The 17699-nt window shown below is 43.4% G+C and overlaps 1 protein-coding gene across 2 annotated transcripts in view; it reads left to right on the forward strand.

The window, feature by feature from the left end:
- KIF13B (kinesin family member 13B) overlaps window positions 1-17148 on the forward strand; it is a 698786-nt gene extending 681638 nt beyond the window's left edge. For both annotated transcript variants that reach the window (XM_086927999.1, XM_086928000.1), the window contains 2 exons: window positions 1763-2834; window positions 14532-17148. In XM_086927999.1, the coding sequence (XP_086784125.1) occupies window positions 1763-2834; window positions 14532-14827 (1368 nt within the window). In that variant the 3' untranslated portion in view covers window positions 14828-17148. The remainder of the gene's footprint in view (window positions 1-1762; window positions 2835-14531) is intronic.
- Window positions 17149-17699: the final 551 nt, after the last annotated feature.

Genomic DNA, 17699 nt, shown 5'->3' on the forward strand with positions numbered 1-17699 from the left:
ATAGCTTAAACACATTGGTAAAACCAATAGCTCTGGTAAAACACTTCTAAGATCCCAAAGGCAAGGCCTATTGGCTATGCCAGTGCTTGTTGGATTTGAAACTGAGGGGAATTTGAAATTTTACTTTTTTTAAACCAGAAAGTGTTCATGTTCCTATCTACCCTCAAAGTCTAAAAGGTTTCTCCAGGATTATCTTTTTGACTGCAAGTTTGCAATAAACATTCTTATTAGGGACTCTTTTTAAAAAAAAATGTTTAATTCTCCAGTATGGCTTGAAAGTAGTTCTCGTGAACAGAGAAAGTACATTGAAAAATGACTGCCAAATGTGCACAGGGCTGAGAGTTTCTATTTAAGATCCTGTGTACATGCTATCAAACTTCAGCAATCGCATTGTCAACCAAACCCTTAAAGATGCATGCTGGAGGAGTTGCGAAAACACAGTAACGATAATGTATATCCTCTTGTCGGGTACAAACATAACAGTTTTTTGGTCTAATATTCTAGATAATATACATTTAGATACTAGATCGGACATATCTTGGTGCCTCAAAACACTACTGCTAGGCCAGCAATTGGAAATGGCTTCTCCCTTCCACTCATCTAAGGGGAAGACGGTTCCCACCTTTTGTTATCCGTGAAACTAAGAAACCTTGTACTGTGATAAAACCCCTTGCATATTGAAATGTGGTTTCAGAGACTCTGCTCCTTCCTAGAAGTCGCGAAACTGGGATATAGTGTACAAAGAAGAATGTCTTTAGGTAAATATAGGGTCTTGTGGCATAGGATTACTGAGAGCAGACGTACCCTGATAGATTGAAGTTTCTCAGAATTCCACAAAGAAAATGGTAAGAGGAAGAATACAAAACACAACCTTAAACGGATTTGCTGGAATGTTATGATCTGCTGTGACTCAGCAGGGAGAGTTGGGCTTAAATGGGGATTAGTGTAGTAAGAATGGGTAATAGGAGAGAGTTTGTGTTGGATGAAGTCTGAAAGAGATCTCTTTGGTTGATGTTATAAGGCAGTAATGTCTGTCTCATAGTTGAAATGTTGTAAAAACCAATAAAGTTTTTGAAACATGAAATAAGTTCTCTCTAGCACCGGAGCAGTGTCTGGGATCCATGGAACGTTCAGGTGGAACATCCAAAATAGTTGTCTCAAACCCCCTAAACACTGTACGGTGACAGTGTAAAGGGACATCCGGTTGGGATTTTTATCAAGCTAACAGTTGTCAGTGATAGGCAAGGGTTTTTTAGCTTTTGTGTCTCATCATTCAGCTCAAAGAGAAAGAGAGCAAGGGGTGAGTGAAATCCCTCAATAAAAGAATGACTTTCATTGTTTGTGTCAAGATTTACAATAAATATTCAGGATATTAGTTTGAAGTTCCTTTTCCGCTTTTACTTGGAAAATCTTGCATTTCATGTTTTCTGATTTGTTTTTAATGTTTTTGCATTGCAGCTTTTGATGTTTCATTGATGCCTTTTTAGTCTGAATGCCTTTTTAGCTAGTCGTGTCAGACTTTGCAATAAGTGAGTAGTCGTCTATTGCATTGAAGCAAGTGATAACATGGATGAAAAATGCATTATTCGTGTCCATTAGCTTTGGCTATTCTGGAAGCAGTGCATGAATAAACGTACATTTTGTTATCAATATATTGCATAAACCTGGAAGGTAATGTAGAAAGAACATTATTTAGTTAGTCATTTATATACTTTAATATCTCTAATTTGATGTTGCTTTATCTTTTTTTTCGGTGACGCAGGAGGACCATTTGATCACCTCATCTAAAATTGTGGTGCCGCCCCTGGAAAAGAATCCAGAGAAAATCCAGACTGTGCCTTTCCAAAAACCCATGGCAGATGCCACTGGCCAGGAGCTCCAGGAAGGACCCCCGAGCCCGCTTAGTGAATCTTCAAGTGGCTACTTTTCCCACAGCGTTTCTACAACAACTCTTTCTGATGCACCGATGACCGCAGCTGATACCTCACCTGCTGGCAGTCTGACTGTAACCAATGAGGAACCATCAGCTTCAGTTAGTCAAATAAAGTACGAGCCTCAACTTTCTTCACATCTGGAAGCAATTTCAAATCCAAAAGCTAGGAAAACAGACAATGTCCTTACTGCGGTTAATAAGGTGGCTACGCCTATCCATGTGAAACCTACTGAGAGTGGTCAAGTATCTAGTAATGACATATTACACTCCACTTTTGAGTTAAGAATGGCAACTCCATCCAGCAAAGACCAGACATCAAGCGATGTATTGATGCCAACAGATGAAACAAGTATTCATTCTACGCCTGTGCCAAACAAGGAGCTGGTGTCACAAAAGCCCTTGATGTCTACCACAACAACAGGACATACCGCTTCCCAAGAGCAATTTAGCACTGGACAAATAGTTACCAAAAATGAGTCTTTGAAACCATTTCCATCTTTGGAACTGACAGCATCAAAACCACAACTTAATCCCAATTTGTTATCCCAGCCCAACGTAGCAGCCTCCCCATTTAAAATCCAAAAGGTCAAAACGTCAGAGCTCAAGTCTTTCACGCGTATGCTGGGAGAGGAATCAGGAGGTTTGTTAAGTGCAAGCGAGTTGGTAAAGGGTGGCAAAACCAAAGGAAGCAGAGAAGGCTTGCATGACGACGGTTTGGAGGATATTGATGACCAAGTGGGAGTGACAGCTGACTCTGAGGAAGGACTTGAAGCCTTAAGTTGGCTAAAGGAGGGTGAATATGTCACTGTTGGTTCAAATAAGACTGGAACAGTTAGATATGTTGGCCCAACACACTTCGAAGAGGGAACATGGGTTGGTGTAGAACTCGATTTTCCGGCAGGTATGATGTACTTTTTATTCAACACTTAACGTTTTGCTTTTGTTTAACTTGTATTATCACTCTTCGTGGGTCCTTGAAAAAGACTCCAAAAGGTTTGTTGTCGAGAGCAGAAAACTTTCTTAACTGGTATGCTCAAGTCTAGGTTGAAATTATGAAGATAATTATGGACGATTGTAGTCTTGCACATGGAAAAGAAACAGCAGGGTTGTTGAGAGGTGTTCACATGACATTGGAAATAACTTTTTTTAGGTGAGATGGGAGTTAATGTTGCTAGAGTATTCTTTTAAAAGTCTTATCTTACATTTGTCCTGGAAGTTTAAAGGTACAAGAGTCATTGTTTGGTGGGATCTCAATGCAGTGTTTTTGCTTGTCATGACATTCTTCATGTAACAGTATACTTTTAAGTTTATTTTGAGAGACCAGGAAACTAAGAAGCTTGCACCACCTTGTTCACATTTTAAAAAAATCATTATAAACAAAAAGAACATGCTCTTAGATATTACTAACTGGACAGGCTCCAACCATAAAGGTTGCTATAAATGTGGTGGTAGGTAATTTTCTAATGTGGGAATTAGAGATAGTTTTCCACAAGGCCACGATTATTATTCCATAAGGCATGGAGATGGTGGTTTTAGTTTGACTGAGTGCAAATTTAAAAGTAAACTAAAATGCCAAACCACAGATAAAAGAAAGCTAAGGACGTTTGTAAATATTACACGTTCAATGTTTTTCCTTGCTCAAATGTATTCTACCTTATGAGGAGGATAGTTGTTTATTGTTTGCCCTGTGAAGTCTGCCTCTTTGCTAGATCGTGTTATAAATGTATTTATAGTTCAAGATAGATCAAGAACACTAACCATTTTTGGTGGTAGCGGGTGTCCTCTTAGGGCCAAGTATTAACGTTTTCCCCTTTGACTGCTGCACAGTGTAAACTTCTCAAGGTTAATAGGACGGCTCTGAAGAGTGGAAGCATTATCAGGGAATGTGTCAACCATGAAACATATTACTTCTGATAGAGAATTCTATCCGCAGATTCCTTGCCTTGGAATGTTCCCCAGGTGTCAGACTAGGTCCGGAAAATCTTGAGCAGTACTTCCGCACAACCATTCGGAAGTGGCCCATATGTTCCACCCCGGTGCACTGACATCAGTTCCTTTCTTTCTCCGCCAGCAGCGCAGATCTGGAGAGTTATCTCGTCACTATTTGACCATTTTTCAACTTCTGATCTATTCCTTTTTTGAGCAATTATTCCCAGTGTGCTAGGGATATGTTCCCTAACATACCTAAAGGTTTTAAACCTCGTGAGGAATGTCACAGACAAATGGCTGTGTCTGATTCCCCATGTGATCTGTTTCTGGGGCCGGGGATCAGCCCACGGCCCCATGGCCTGCACCAAACGCACAACAATGGACCCTAGGGCAATCCGGGAGCGGGTAATGAAGCTCCTGGCGGCACGGTAGAAGAAAGCCCTACGTCGATCCCAACACCAATCCTGAGAGAGATCTCAAAGGTGTTCCCTTGGACATTTATCTTCCCACTTCAAGATGTCTTTCTCTAAGTCTGTTAAGTCCAAGGAGCACAGGAAGAAGCTCTACAATAGGGTTCTGCCTGCAAGATTCCACAATCTTCTTGCTAGTCTAAACCAACATGGAGGTAAAGCTGTTTTGTGGCTTTGATGTTTTCCAGGTTTAGGGATGGTGGATTGTCAGTGCGTTGCAAAGCCATTCACTGGGATACAGCAATTAAATTGTGGAAGTGTGTGTGTCAGTGGGAGATATTAAACACTCTGACCAATAAACCTATGGTAGATAAACTGAATTAAAGGTAGCAAAGTCCAGATAACGACATGGATTATCCCGAGACTCGTCATAAAAAGACATAAGGTTTTTTCTTACTTACAAAGGTGGGAGATTAAAGTAGCTTTCCTACAGAATACCCTCTTGAATGTGCACAAAGCGGGCTACAAAATGGAGGGGACACTTTTTTCGTCCTCGTACTTCACTAATTTAAGAGAAGTTGTGATGTTGGTGGCCCGAGAGTCCATTTGAAGGCAACCTAAAAGGTAGTTGATCTCAGTGGAATATATGTTGGCATATGGCTAACTCTTAGGTAATGTATACTCCCCTAAAATTAAGGACCCACAATATTTTTTCTGATCCTGTTGGATGTGGCTATCCACATTTGGATGCCTGATGGTTAGTGCCTAAGTTGTTAATTATGCACTAAGAGGGCTATAGGTCAGATGCTGGCCTTGGCAGGGCACAAGAATGGAAGGGGTTGGTGCATGCTCAGAAATGATCAGGAGAGCTGCAGAGGAGGTTGCGGTTATTCCCCTCATTTAAATCCTGACTCATTCTACTCCGCAACAGAAAAATCCAATATCAGGATAGGTTAAGAATTGATCACTCTAGGTCTTACATGAGATGTGCTTAGTAGGAATCAAACTGGGATACCCACAAGAATACTGTGAACTGGGACCCTACAAGACACATATTTCACTATTAAGACGTTCTTAATAAATCGGAGGCTACGAAGGTGGGAATTATGGTGGTCTGTATCCGGTGCATACTGGGTCAATCATGAACTAGAAACAACTGGAAGAGAATCTACCATTACAGCCAGATAAAGACAAAAAGTGTAATCTAAGGTGGGCATCTGTGAAACATGTTATCGCTCCTGTCTGTAGAACCACAGGAGCTGAAATCACTCAGGTGTTTGGCCACCTTGCTGCTGCACGACTCTCTAATTTGTCCGGAGGACAGAAAGACACACTTGAACCTCACTCACCAATGAAAAGCTGGTGGTTGTGCGAAGCAGCACGATGAGAGGGAAGACTGCGGCAAGTGGCACTCCCTGTTGAATATTACTTATGCAACGCAGATATCCTCATGGACAGGTTACTAGATATTCGCCTGGAAGCTCAAGAAATCGATCATTTATCAGTGTCAACGTGGGAAGATATTATTTTCTTTGTTCCCTCATCAGAGAAAGACCCTCACCGTATAAATCAATAATCAGGGTCAACATCTTCAACAATGCACGGTCATTCCTGTGAGCCTGGTGCACATGGTCCAGTATGGTTTTGGGATCCTTTGGAGACAATGCTGTGACTTGCATGGCTATGGTAACGTGTTGGCTGCGGTAAGCTGGCACTTAACATTTGAACTCCTTCAACACCTGAATGTTTTAAATTTTCTACCCTACTTTATGAGTTGGGTGGGAGCATTTGACAGGTTCCCCCAAAGTGCAGGTTAAGTAGATAGTGAACGTTTCAGCATCTGCTATCGGCATGAACGTTCCAGCACTCCATAGTACAGCGGTGGCGTTATGATAGGGTATACCAACCACATTCTCACCATGCAGGCGCGTAACGAGTGAAACCAAGCTGTAGCTGGCTGATGAGACCCCCCTAGAGCAAAATTGGCCCTGGGTTGCTTGTGTTCTGGGGCAGAGAGGACCTGGCTTGGCAGTTTGGACTGGAGTGCTCCCATTAAAGCCTGACCAAGACTGATTTGCATATGGCAGGGTCCAATCTGAGGTTCCATGGGGTGCAAAATAATGATGGATTGGGATTTGACCCCGAGCGATTGCCAGTGGCTGAGATTAATTCAAGCATTCCATGCATCATATTTGTTTATACTTTAGAGTGGAAAACAGTCCTGTATGGCACTGGCAATTGTACATTCTTGGGTTCAACATTAATTATACACTGTATGCAAACATTGTTTAAAATGCAATGTTCAGTTCATTAAACTCAGCTCATGTTACAGATACTTGGTCACACAAAACCCTCCCTCTTCTCTCCCTACACCATCCCCCACAACATTTGCAAGTTGATGAGGCTCAGTTTTGTTCTCTTTACTCTCCTGCCCCCTAATTTCCTTGCCCTCCCACCCTAGTCAGATCACTAGCAAGGTAGCCAACAAGGCTCCTGGCAGTGGCGAGGGGAGATATCCACAGGGATGAAAGTGCCTTGTGGTACTTCCAGCCTCTGCGTGGAGCACTCACGCGCTCTTTCAGGTGAGTAGCACAGCACAGCATGTGGGAGTGCGCGGCTGGCAGGGTGGCATTTGCTGTGTTCCTATGAGTTAAGCATTTTGGTGTCCTGAGTGACCAGACAAGTTCTCTTACCTTGACTTGGTGCATAGCGCCTGGCAGTGTGAGATACAGGAGGTGGTGTGAGCGCAGGTGCGGTCGGTGTGACCGCACCAGGCGCTTGATTTTTGTAAAAGTATATTATCATTTTAAAAGCACCTGCTGCCGCGTTCCTGGCCTCCATCAATTTTCAGACTTCAATTAAAATGTCAAGATAACTCTAGTGAGTAATCGTCTTCCTGGAAAGAGACCGGAAGTTTGTCAAAGGTAGCGCAGAGGGTTAAAAGGCCTGCTGCTAGGAACGTGTACCATGCGGATAACGAAATTCATATTATGTAAATAGGTCAATGGGTTACTGCTTCTGTAAAGGAGCACCTTTGGTTACTCGTTAGTTATTAGTCAAAAATCCTAAAATAGAGCATTGAGCTATTAACAGTCATCAAAGAGCTGCATGCGAACTGCAAGGTATATGTTAGATCTAAAGGGTTTTTTGCCCAGTCTTTCATCATCCTAATCTATTGAAAAGGGTTCATTTGGGTAGAAAACAATTCTTATTATGACAGAGAACTCCCAACAATGATGTTACATTTTAAGTTCTGAATTTGTGGTATTCCAGAATAAGGACTCAAACAATTTTCCTACCAGTATCAGTCGACATGTCACTCCTGCACTACACCTTGTAGTCCTGTCCGATGTAACATTTCCTATACACTGATTTACGCACAAATGATAGTCTTTGTGCAATGTGTGTGGGGTAAAGGGCTCTGACATCTTAAACTGGTATGAGTGGTGCTATAAAACTAAATGAATCTGAGAGACAGTGGCTATGGAGATTTGAGAGGCACTGTTAAAGGATGCTAGTGAGGGAACCGGTGGCAGAGGTGGTCATTGGGGGGCGCGCCACCAGACATTGTCGCACAGGGCGCCACCAGCGCTAAAGCTGGCCCTGTGTGAGAGCAAGGCATGCACGGCTCAGAGCACTGGGGGAAGAGTACAGGGTTATGGATACAGGGCGAAGGGTAAGGGTTGTTTTAAATTGTAAGAATGATGTATTGGCCTTCATACCCCTGTGTGAGGGTGCTGATGGGTGGCAGCACCAATACGGGGGAGTAGGCGGTTGACACTTGTATTTCTGAGTCATGCGTGAGGGCCCAGAGAGGTGCTCTTATCTTGGGGAGCAGCGCCTAGCAGTGTGATGAGCAAGGTGTGACAGATGGGTGTGAAAATCATAACTCTAGTTAGGGTTACAACATAGACTCCGCATCTGTGTATGCAGGGGGGCACTGCGCATTGAGAAGGGGAGAGAAGGGAAAGATAGGGGAGAAGGGAAGGGAGAGAAGGAAAGGAAGGAAGGAAAATTTCAGGGAAGTGGAGTGATGGGTAGAGGAGAGGGCAGAATATATGGCGGAGAGAGGAGGTCAGGGAAGAGAATGGGCAAGGATAGATAAGGGTGTGAGTAGGAGAGGAGAGATAGGCGTGAAGTAAGAAAGGCAGATGAAGAGCTGGGGAAAGTAAAGCGAGGTGAAGGTGGTTCCCAAGAGATTGCGAGAGAAGAGATGGGACCAGGGTAAAGGGCAGGAAGTTGCACGCAAGGGAAGGTAAGGGTAGGAAATGTAATGGATGGGAATATGAATGTCAAGCCAGTCTCGAGTTCGCTGTCAGTCCACTTATCGTTTGGTTTGTTTACTCGCCTACCTCTCCCCCAAATCCCCCTTCCTCCCCCCCCTTTTCGTTTTTGGAGCCTGCTAAGCTCGTGCAGCTTCGCCCTCTCCTTGTCCCCAGCTCCATCCGCCAGCAGGGATCCTCCCCTTCCGGTGTCCATGAGTGCACTGCTGTGGCTGCCTGGTTACCAGCCTTTAATTATTCCAAGGGCGCGTCACAATGGAGACTTTACAAGATGTCATCATCCCTTATGGGAGATGCCATGTGTTTCAGTATAACAGGGGGAGCAGGCAAGGCACGGGTTGAATCCAATTTCTTGAGAACATAACTGTTTAGTCACAAAAAGGATCCTGCGGTGAACTTGAAAGCATATTGTTGAACCTGAAGTCATGTGTTCCGTTGCCAGGATTCTGCTTAGGGTGCTGCAGGGAAGGGGCCACCTGGACCTTTCACGGGAATTTCAGATACACGTTTTCCTCAGTCTTCTTTCAAAATAAATGATCTATTTGTCCTCGGGTGCATTGGCGCTACTTGCTTGCACAGCACCAGGCGCAGGAGCGTTCGCCTAAGAGGCCTTTATCTCCCCTGTCACCTGTTGCGGGATGGGGCTGCGGGTCTGGAGTCTTACCTCCTCCAAAGTAACGTGCTCTCTTTTCCAGACAGTAATGCTGCTTTACGAGGCTCCGTTTGTTTAGGTTTGCTAAAGACATCTTGGGGACTTTTGGAAAGCTCCCTGGAAATGCATGCAACCAATTGCTTACCATTGGCTTTGTGGTTTGTGACTCACAATTTCTGGCTTTCGATTTACTGGCTTTGTTTTAGGCTGTCCAGGTCCAGTTCGTCCTTCCCAAGGAGCAGAGCCTCTGTATTCGGTGCTCCTTTCTGTAAACAGACCTGTAAATCTTACATTGTCACATTTATTGTGCATTTGAAGACCGATTTGTTGTTAATTCTGAGGTGTGTTGGAGACCAATACTTTAATATCATCAAAACAAATCAATACCCTAGGTGACGCCATTTCCAGACATTGAGTTCTGGGCTCTATAGTTTTATTAGTAAAGCTGTATGTCTGTAAACATAATGATCGATTCAATTCAAATGTGCGTTCTGTAATGAGTGTGCTAGCGCACCATGCATACTCCACGCCACTCCACTGTGCACCACTCTATGCCACTCCACTTTACACCACACCACTGCACTCTACGCCTTTCTGCTATACTCTGCACCACTCTATGCTAATGCACTTTACTAGGTACTACTCCACTCTACACCCCTGCACTCTATGCCACTCCACTGTACGCCACTGTAATCTACTCTGCACCACTTCACTTTGACACAGCACTCTATATCACTTTATGCCATTAATCAGCTCCACTCTACTGAACTGCACTCTAGCTTGCTCCACGTCACTATACGTCACTGCTCTGTATGCCACTCTACTGCGCTCTACAACACTGCACTCTAAAACAACTCTTTTCTGCACTCATGGCCACTGAACTCTACACTACTGCACTCAACGCCATTGCACTCTGCAGCTCTCCACTGCATTCTGCAGCACTACACTACTCCACTGCACTTTGCAGCACTACACTCTACGCCACTGCACTCTATGCCACTCTACACCACTCTTAGCCACTACACCCTGCGCTACTTTACTCTACGCCACTACATTCTGACGCTCTGCTCTTCACCACTCCACTCTGCCGTGTTGTAGAGTGCTGTGGTGCACTCTACTATGCACCACTCTAATCTAATCCTCTGCATTCTACGATACTGCACTCTACGTCGTAATACTCTGCAACACTCTACATCAGTGGACTCTAGAACAGTCCACTCTACTCTGCACCACTGCACTTTATGCCAATGCACTCTAGCCACTCTTCACCACTGCACTCTACAAAACTCTACTCTTCAACACTACACTCTCAGCCACTGTGCTCTGTCTCTCTAATCGGCACTACTGCACTGCGCAGCACTCCACTCTACGCCACTGTACTCTGCTCCACTCCTCTCTGCATCACTCAACTTTGCAGTGGCGTAGAGTGCTGTGGTGCACTCTACTATGCACCACTCTAATCTAATCCTCTGCATTCTACGATACTGCACGATACGTCGTAATACTCTGCAACACTCTACATCAGTGGACTCTAGAACAGTCCACTCTACTCTGCACCACTGCACTTTATGCCAATGCACTCTAGCCACTCTTCACCACTGCACTCTACAAAACTCTACTCTTCAACACTACACTCTCAGCCACTGTGCTCTGTCTCTCTAATCGGCACTACTGCACTGCGCAGCACTCCACTCTACGCCACTGTACTCTGCTCCACTCCTCTCTGCATCACTCAACTTTGCAGTGGCGTAGAGTGCTGTGGTGCACTCTACTATGCACCACTCTAATCTAATCCTCTGCATTCTACGATACTGCACTCTACGTCGTAATACTCTGCAACACTCTACATCAGTGGACTCTAGAACAGTCCACTCTACTCTGCACCACTGCACTTTATGCCAATGCACTCTAGCCACTCTTCTCCACTGCACTCTACAAAACTCTACTCTTCAACACTACACTCTCAGCCACTGTGCTCTGTCTCTCTAATCGGCACTACTGCACTGCGCAGCACTCCACTCTACGCCACTGTACTCTGCTCCACTCCTCTCTGCATCACTCAACTTTGCAGTGGCGTAGAGTGCTGTGGTGCACTCTACTATGCACCACTCTAATCTAATCCTCTGCATTCTACGATACTGCACTCTACGTCGTAATACTCTGCAACACTCTACATCAGTGGACTCTAGAACAGTCCACTCTACTCTGCACCACTGCACTTTATGCCAATGCACTCTAGCCACTCTTCACCACTGCACTCTACAAAACTCTACTCTTCAACACTACACTCTCAGCCACTGTGCTCTGTCTCTCTAATCGGCACTACTGCACTGCGCAGCACTCCACTCTACGCCACTGTACTCTGCTCCACTCCTCTCTGCATCACTCAACTTTGCAGTGGCGTAGAGTGCTGTGGTGCACTCTACTATGCACCACTCTAATCTAATCCTCTGCATTCTACGATACTGCACTCTATGTCGTAATACTCTGCAACACTCTACATCAGTGGACTCTAGAACAGTCCACTCTACTCTGCACCACTGCACTTTATGCCAATGCACTCTAGCCACTCTTCACCACTGCACTCTACAAAACTCTACTCTTCAACACTGCACTCTCAGCCACTGTTCTGTGTCCCTCTAATCGGCACTACTGCACTGCGCAGCACTCCACTCTACGCCACTGTACTCTGCTCCACTCCTCTCTGCATCACTCAACTTTGCAGTGGCGTAGAGTGCAGTGGTACAAACTACAATGCATCACTCTAATCTATGCCACTGCATTCTACAATGCTGCAGTGTGGGCTGCTGTACTCTACGCAGTGCACTTTACAACCCTCTACGTCAATGCACTCTGCACCAAGGCAAGCTACGCCACTCTACACCACTGCACTCTGACACTACTCCACAACACTGCACTCTGCGCCACTGAACTCTACCCCACTCTACTCTACTCTGCACTAATACATTCAATGCCAATGCACTCTACGCCACTGCCCTCTGCATCACTCCACTCTACATCACTGCAATCTACAGCACACCACTTCAGTTTTCAGCACTCTACTCTATATCATTAAACTCTACTTTGCACCACTCTATGGCACTGTTCTCTCCACCACTTTACTCTGCATCATTTTACTGCCACTCTACCCTGTATGACTGCACTCTGTGCCACTCCACGCCTCTGTACTGTGTAACACTCTAATCTATGCCACTGCATTCTACACTGTTGAGTTCTATCTCGCTGCACCATTAGACTCGGCAACACTCTACGCCAATTCACTCTACACCAGTCCACTGTAAGCCACTCCTCTGTTCGCCACATAATGCAACTCCACTCTGCCACTCCAATACACAACACTCTGCCCCTACACTGTATGACTCTACTCCACTGTCCGCCAATCCACTTTGAAACTCCATACCACTCTCCTCTACACCACTAACTTCTAGCCATGCTGAACAGCAATCACGGTGGTGTACAACATGGCAAAAACACATTGCCAAAGCCAATAGCTCTTGTATAGGTGTGAGACCGATTTGCTTTGCCAGTTCTTATGTTTTTTTCTTTCTTTAAGTGGCTACTGTCCCCACAGATGCAGGGGAAGACTCCAAGAAAGACACTCCTGGTCCCGCAGATGGCACATCCGAAGTTAGTGAGCCAACATTTACAGTTCACTGACTTGTAGCCCTAGGCCCCCAACGGTTTGTGGTTCTTAATCTTGTGCTAAAGCCGAGCACCTTAAGGTTTGCAGTTGTTAGCCCAGGGTGTCCAAAGATTGCCCCCTTCCCCAGTGCAGAACGCAGATCCACTCACACGCAGTATGTGATTAATAAAAAATAAAGTCTGACCGTGTAAAGCATTGTACTTTATTCCAGCTATGACATTATTTTTCTTCCTTCCTTCGCTACTGTAGGGCTCTCAGGTCGGTCTTTGTTTCTATCATCACAAATAAATGTTATTGTTGTTAGGTCGAGCCTAGCGGCAGCGCGCATGACCTGCTCGCGCTGCAAGGCATGCTGTATTAGGGTATGCACTGAAAGCCTTGCCCACTCTCCGCCCATATTCGTCATTGACTTGTGTCATTGTCCTTCGTAAATGCTGGCTTCTCATTCGTACAAAATCTTGTTAGTCCCTCCTTGGTACCATCTTGACGGCATTTGTTATCGCCCATAACGACTGGACCTTTTACTTGGCTCGTTACACGGTCTGCGTTATCTAGGGCTCGAGCACTATTTTCTTTAATGGTCTTTCCCTATTCCACCCACACAAGCCACAGCCTTCTTTTACATTGTTGTTACGGTTTTTGTTTGTAGTTTGCAGCGCGGTCTGCTTTAGCGGCAGCACTGCTATATTTATTTAATTGGCAGGGCTGCAGCCCGCTTTTACATTGTTACATAATTTTTTAATAATTTGCAGCGCGTCCTCTTTCACTTTAGTGGCTGCACTGCTTTATTTATTTAACTTACACCATGGTCCGCTTTCACTTAGACGGCCACGCTACTGATAAGTAGTTTTTTTGTTAAAAAAATACTTCAAACATTTAAATGTGACCTTAATGAGTAAAGAGTTAAGTTGTAGTAATCACATATTGAGCTAAACATGTTGATTGTAGCTAGGAAAATCTAATGAAAAATTATACTGGGTTTATAAATCACATGAGGGATTGGGAGACAGAATGTGGCTGGATTGAAGGGTGAGTGTAATTTGACCACTTGGCACCTGGATGTTAAAAACACTTCCTACAACATGATTTCCTGTCAGTTCACTTCCGGAGTAGGCCTTATCTGTGATACCTCTTCTGCAGTGGGACTTTTGGCTCATGGTCCATGGGTGATGGTCACGTTTGGACTAAATGTAGAGTCGCGCAGAAGAGGATCATGACCACCTGTTGTATTATGCACCTTGAAGCTTTATATCACTCTCCTGCTCACCGCCTTAGAGCCGCAAGCAAGTTTAGAAAAGGGTGGAATGTATCTGCTTCTAGTTTTACTTGGCAGTTTTTAGTGAGTCTTGATAATGTGATGAAACTCAAAGTGAGTATTTTCAGGAATTGCTTGACAGTGTTATTGCATGCAGCTGCCTTTCACACCCCCGTTACTTCCTTCACATCTGCAATCCACTATACACCTGAGCTTTGAGATAGGTATAATAAATCATGGAGATGGATAATTATCAAGAGACTGTGGTCACCCAATTCTTTAGAACTGTCTTTATTTAATCAGGACCGTTTCTGTGTGCAAGTGATAATGGTATTTTAATACAAGGATGGAGTGACAAGTGAATGTTCAAAACTAATCAGCACTTCTCTGTCTGTTTTCCTAAAGGGAAGAATGATGGCTCTGTAGGTGGAAAACAGTATTTCAAGTGCAATCCTGGCTATGGAGTTCTTGTGAGGCCTGACCGTTTGAAGAAAGCCACAGGATCTTTACGGCGGCGCAGCGCTGGTCTGCGTTTACAGGCTGGAGCAACAGCAGAAAACCGGAGGAGCGGCAACCTGTCCGGCTCTGCTTCCAACCTGGCAACCCTGACAGCACTTGCTAAATCCGAAGGAGGACCATCTTTGAGACCTGAGGACAGGAGCCAGAAAAAGTCTGAAAACAGGAAGTCTTGGGCCAGCTGAGAAGGAGCCTCAGTGGTTGGTGCAAACATAGTAGGAAAGTGGCATATTTGGTGGATGTGTCGACTTCCGAGACCGGTATCCTGCCCTCATGACGATTGTGCTTGTCATGATTGTCTGCATGGTTGTTTAACCGGTGTCCTGTATGAACCACTGACAACATAGTATACTTTTCATAGCCTGTCATGAAGACATTTTGGTGGGGGGGCTTTGAATGTAAAGCAATTAACAGTTTCCATCTTGTGTAAAATGGTGGACCTGCTTTTCTGTTCTGTGAGACAGGTATAGTTGACTCGTAGGAAAAATGTATTGAGTACCACCTTTTCCAACTGTAGTTTGTGTCCTTAATACTACAGTCATTTACCCTCAACCCCAATTCCCTTAATGTCTGTCTTTTAAGGTTTTACCAACCTACCATGCAAACTATCACAAACGCTAAGATTGGTGGAAACATCAGGAGATGTGATTTGGCTTTGCATATTGAAGAGGTATAGCCTGAAATAGCAATTGCATGAGAGGGATGTATAATCAAAGTGGGCGTTGTCCATATATGCAGGTCTTCAGAGCAGCATTTGCCCTAAAAAGAATATTCTAGTACTGTAAAAAACAAAAAAGAGATGCATATTTTTTATGAGACTTGCTCCATCATTAGCAATTTAATCTAATGAGAGCTTTGTTCAATTTTATTCCTTTGGGTTATATTTTTAATGATGATGATACATCTTTGGACTGTATTCTTTTATGGAAATTATAATATTTTAGGACCTAGTAAGCTTCTTTTGCACATCACCTTTTTCCTTCTCACCCCTACACAACCCTTCCGCCCCCAAACCTGTAGAGGTGCGCACACACAAAATAAGTCCTTATTCTTTGTAAAATATCACTGCACATCACTTTTCTTGCACAGAATTGATCCTTGATTGAAATTATGATACCTAGTAAAGAAACAGGAACCATTTTAGCATTCTAGACCAACATATCCCAAGGAGAGCAGCTGTGTGACATTGTATTTATTTTATTTATTTTTGATTTTAAAGTTGAACACTTGTGATTTACAATCTTACTGTGCCTGCGGGTGGCCACTCGCATGCTCCCAGGAAAGCTAATACACTGCCACTTCATCCAGGTAGAAACAAAACTGATACTTTGAAATAACTTAAGGGGGGCAACAGGAATATTTTAAAACACTTTGAGTCAAATGTTTATGAAGTAGGTTCGGACCCAAGCTAGATTTATAAGATAACTTCTTGCTATGTGAATAATTTCTATTTTGATGTATTGTATGTAAATTTATCGCATGCGGTGTCCCCAAAGTGTGGCGTGTACCTATATCTTCAGGACCTGTTTTTGACACCACTGCAATTGTGAAATCACTGTTTAAACTATTCCAATCAGAGGCCTTTGACAGTAGGAGACATAACGGTTTCCACTTTTTATTGTGTATATATGTATCTTGAAGCGGAGTACTAGCTCCTGGTAATGGTAGCACAAAAAAACCTTTGGTGCCGGGTTACGTTATTTTTGTTTTTTGTTGTTATGAAAGGACAATATTACATTGCCTTATAGTTTTAATATCTGTTTGCTGTTTAATTGCACAAATTCTCTGGGTTTGTATATGAAAACTGTTCATCCAGAATGCCGTTAAAAAGTCTTCATCTAGGTATATTCAAGTGCCTTAAGGTTCCTTTTTACTGGATCCAAATAATCTACTTAGTACAGTTGAATTCTTAGTAAAATGACTTCATGTCAGTAACTATTTACAGTAAATGATAAAGGTAATAAGTATTGCAAAATATCAGCAAGCACATATTTACCAGTTAACGTGATTGCTTTAACAGTACTAAATAAATCTGTAAACTCCTTCTTTGTTATGGGATGTTGCTTGTTAAAATATTTGTCCTAAATATTTGTCTGAACTTGCCTGTCTTAGGAAGGAGGTTTTTCCAACCCTTTTTAACCATGTAAAGGATATGTAAAATGCGTATTGTAGTGGAAACTCCTTAATATCACAGTCCAGAAGTACTGTCAGCTTTTTGTCAATAGCAGCAAAGGCCCAAGTGGATTGCCATCCTGATATCCAGCACAGGATGTTTATTAATTTATTGATCACACACACCACAAATTTAATTGGTGCAGGTATCCTGCATTAGGTATTAACTAATAACGGATCGATATTCCATCATTGTTTCAAAAATCAGCAATATATAAACACATGTATGGAGTAAGGTCAGAGAGTATAAAATATGACAAATCCATTAACCAAATGAGCCTAAACATTATTGTGAATAAAAGAAATCCCACATAAAACTGGAAAAATACATATTAAAAGAAAATAAAAATCCAGTGTCCAAACAGGACTTATCAGTGAGAGGAGTAAAACACAGAAAGATACAATTAGCATATCCTAAGCAGTTTCTCCCCCAAAATTTCCCCAAGTGTGGATTTCTTGAGAAGAGACTGGATAGTCGATGGATTATGTGAAAGAACTAAGATCCGCATGTCCCCCATCCGAGTACTGCCTACCCGCCCCAGTTAGTGAAAATGAACTGAAAGGACAACCAGCAGATCTGGAAGACTACAACATAAGGGGATACATGCACTTTTATATTTTTCCTCCATGATTTTGGAGCCTGCTTCTTGTAGGCATTTAAACACTAAGCTGTGGTTCTGAAAAGCAATGTAACATTTCACAGGAATCTAATTGAGATCTCTGGATGCAGCAAATGAGGTTGTTCACTGAATTATTTATCTTTAGTAGTGTTGTAGTTGTGTGTCAGCAAGAAAAGTAATAGTATAATTGAACCTGGAGGTCACCAGGGCTTCAATCCACCAAGTCATGGTCACTCGCCGATTAAACTAGGCAAAATATTTTCCA

The sequence above is a fragment of the Lissotriton vulgaris genome, chromosome 6 (assembly GCF_964263255.1).
Source record: "Lissotriton vulgaris chromosome 6, aLisVul1.2, whole genome shotgun sequence".
NCBI classification, from domain to species: domain Eukaryota; kingdom Metazoa; phylum Chordata; class Amphibia; order Caudata; family Salamandridae; genus Lissotriton; species Lissotriton vulgaris.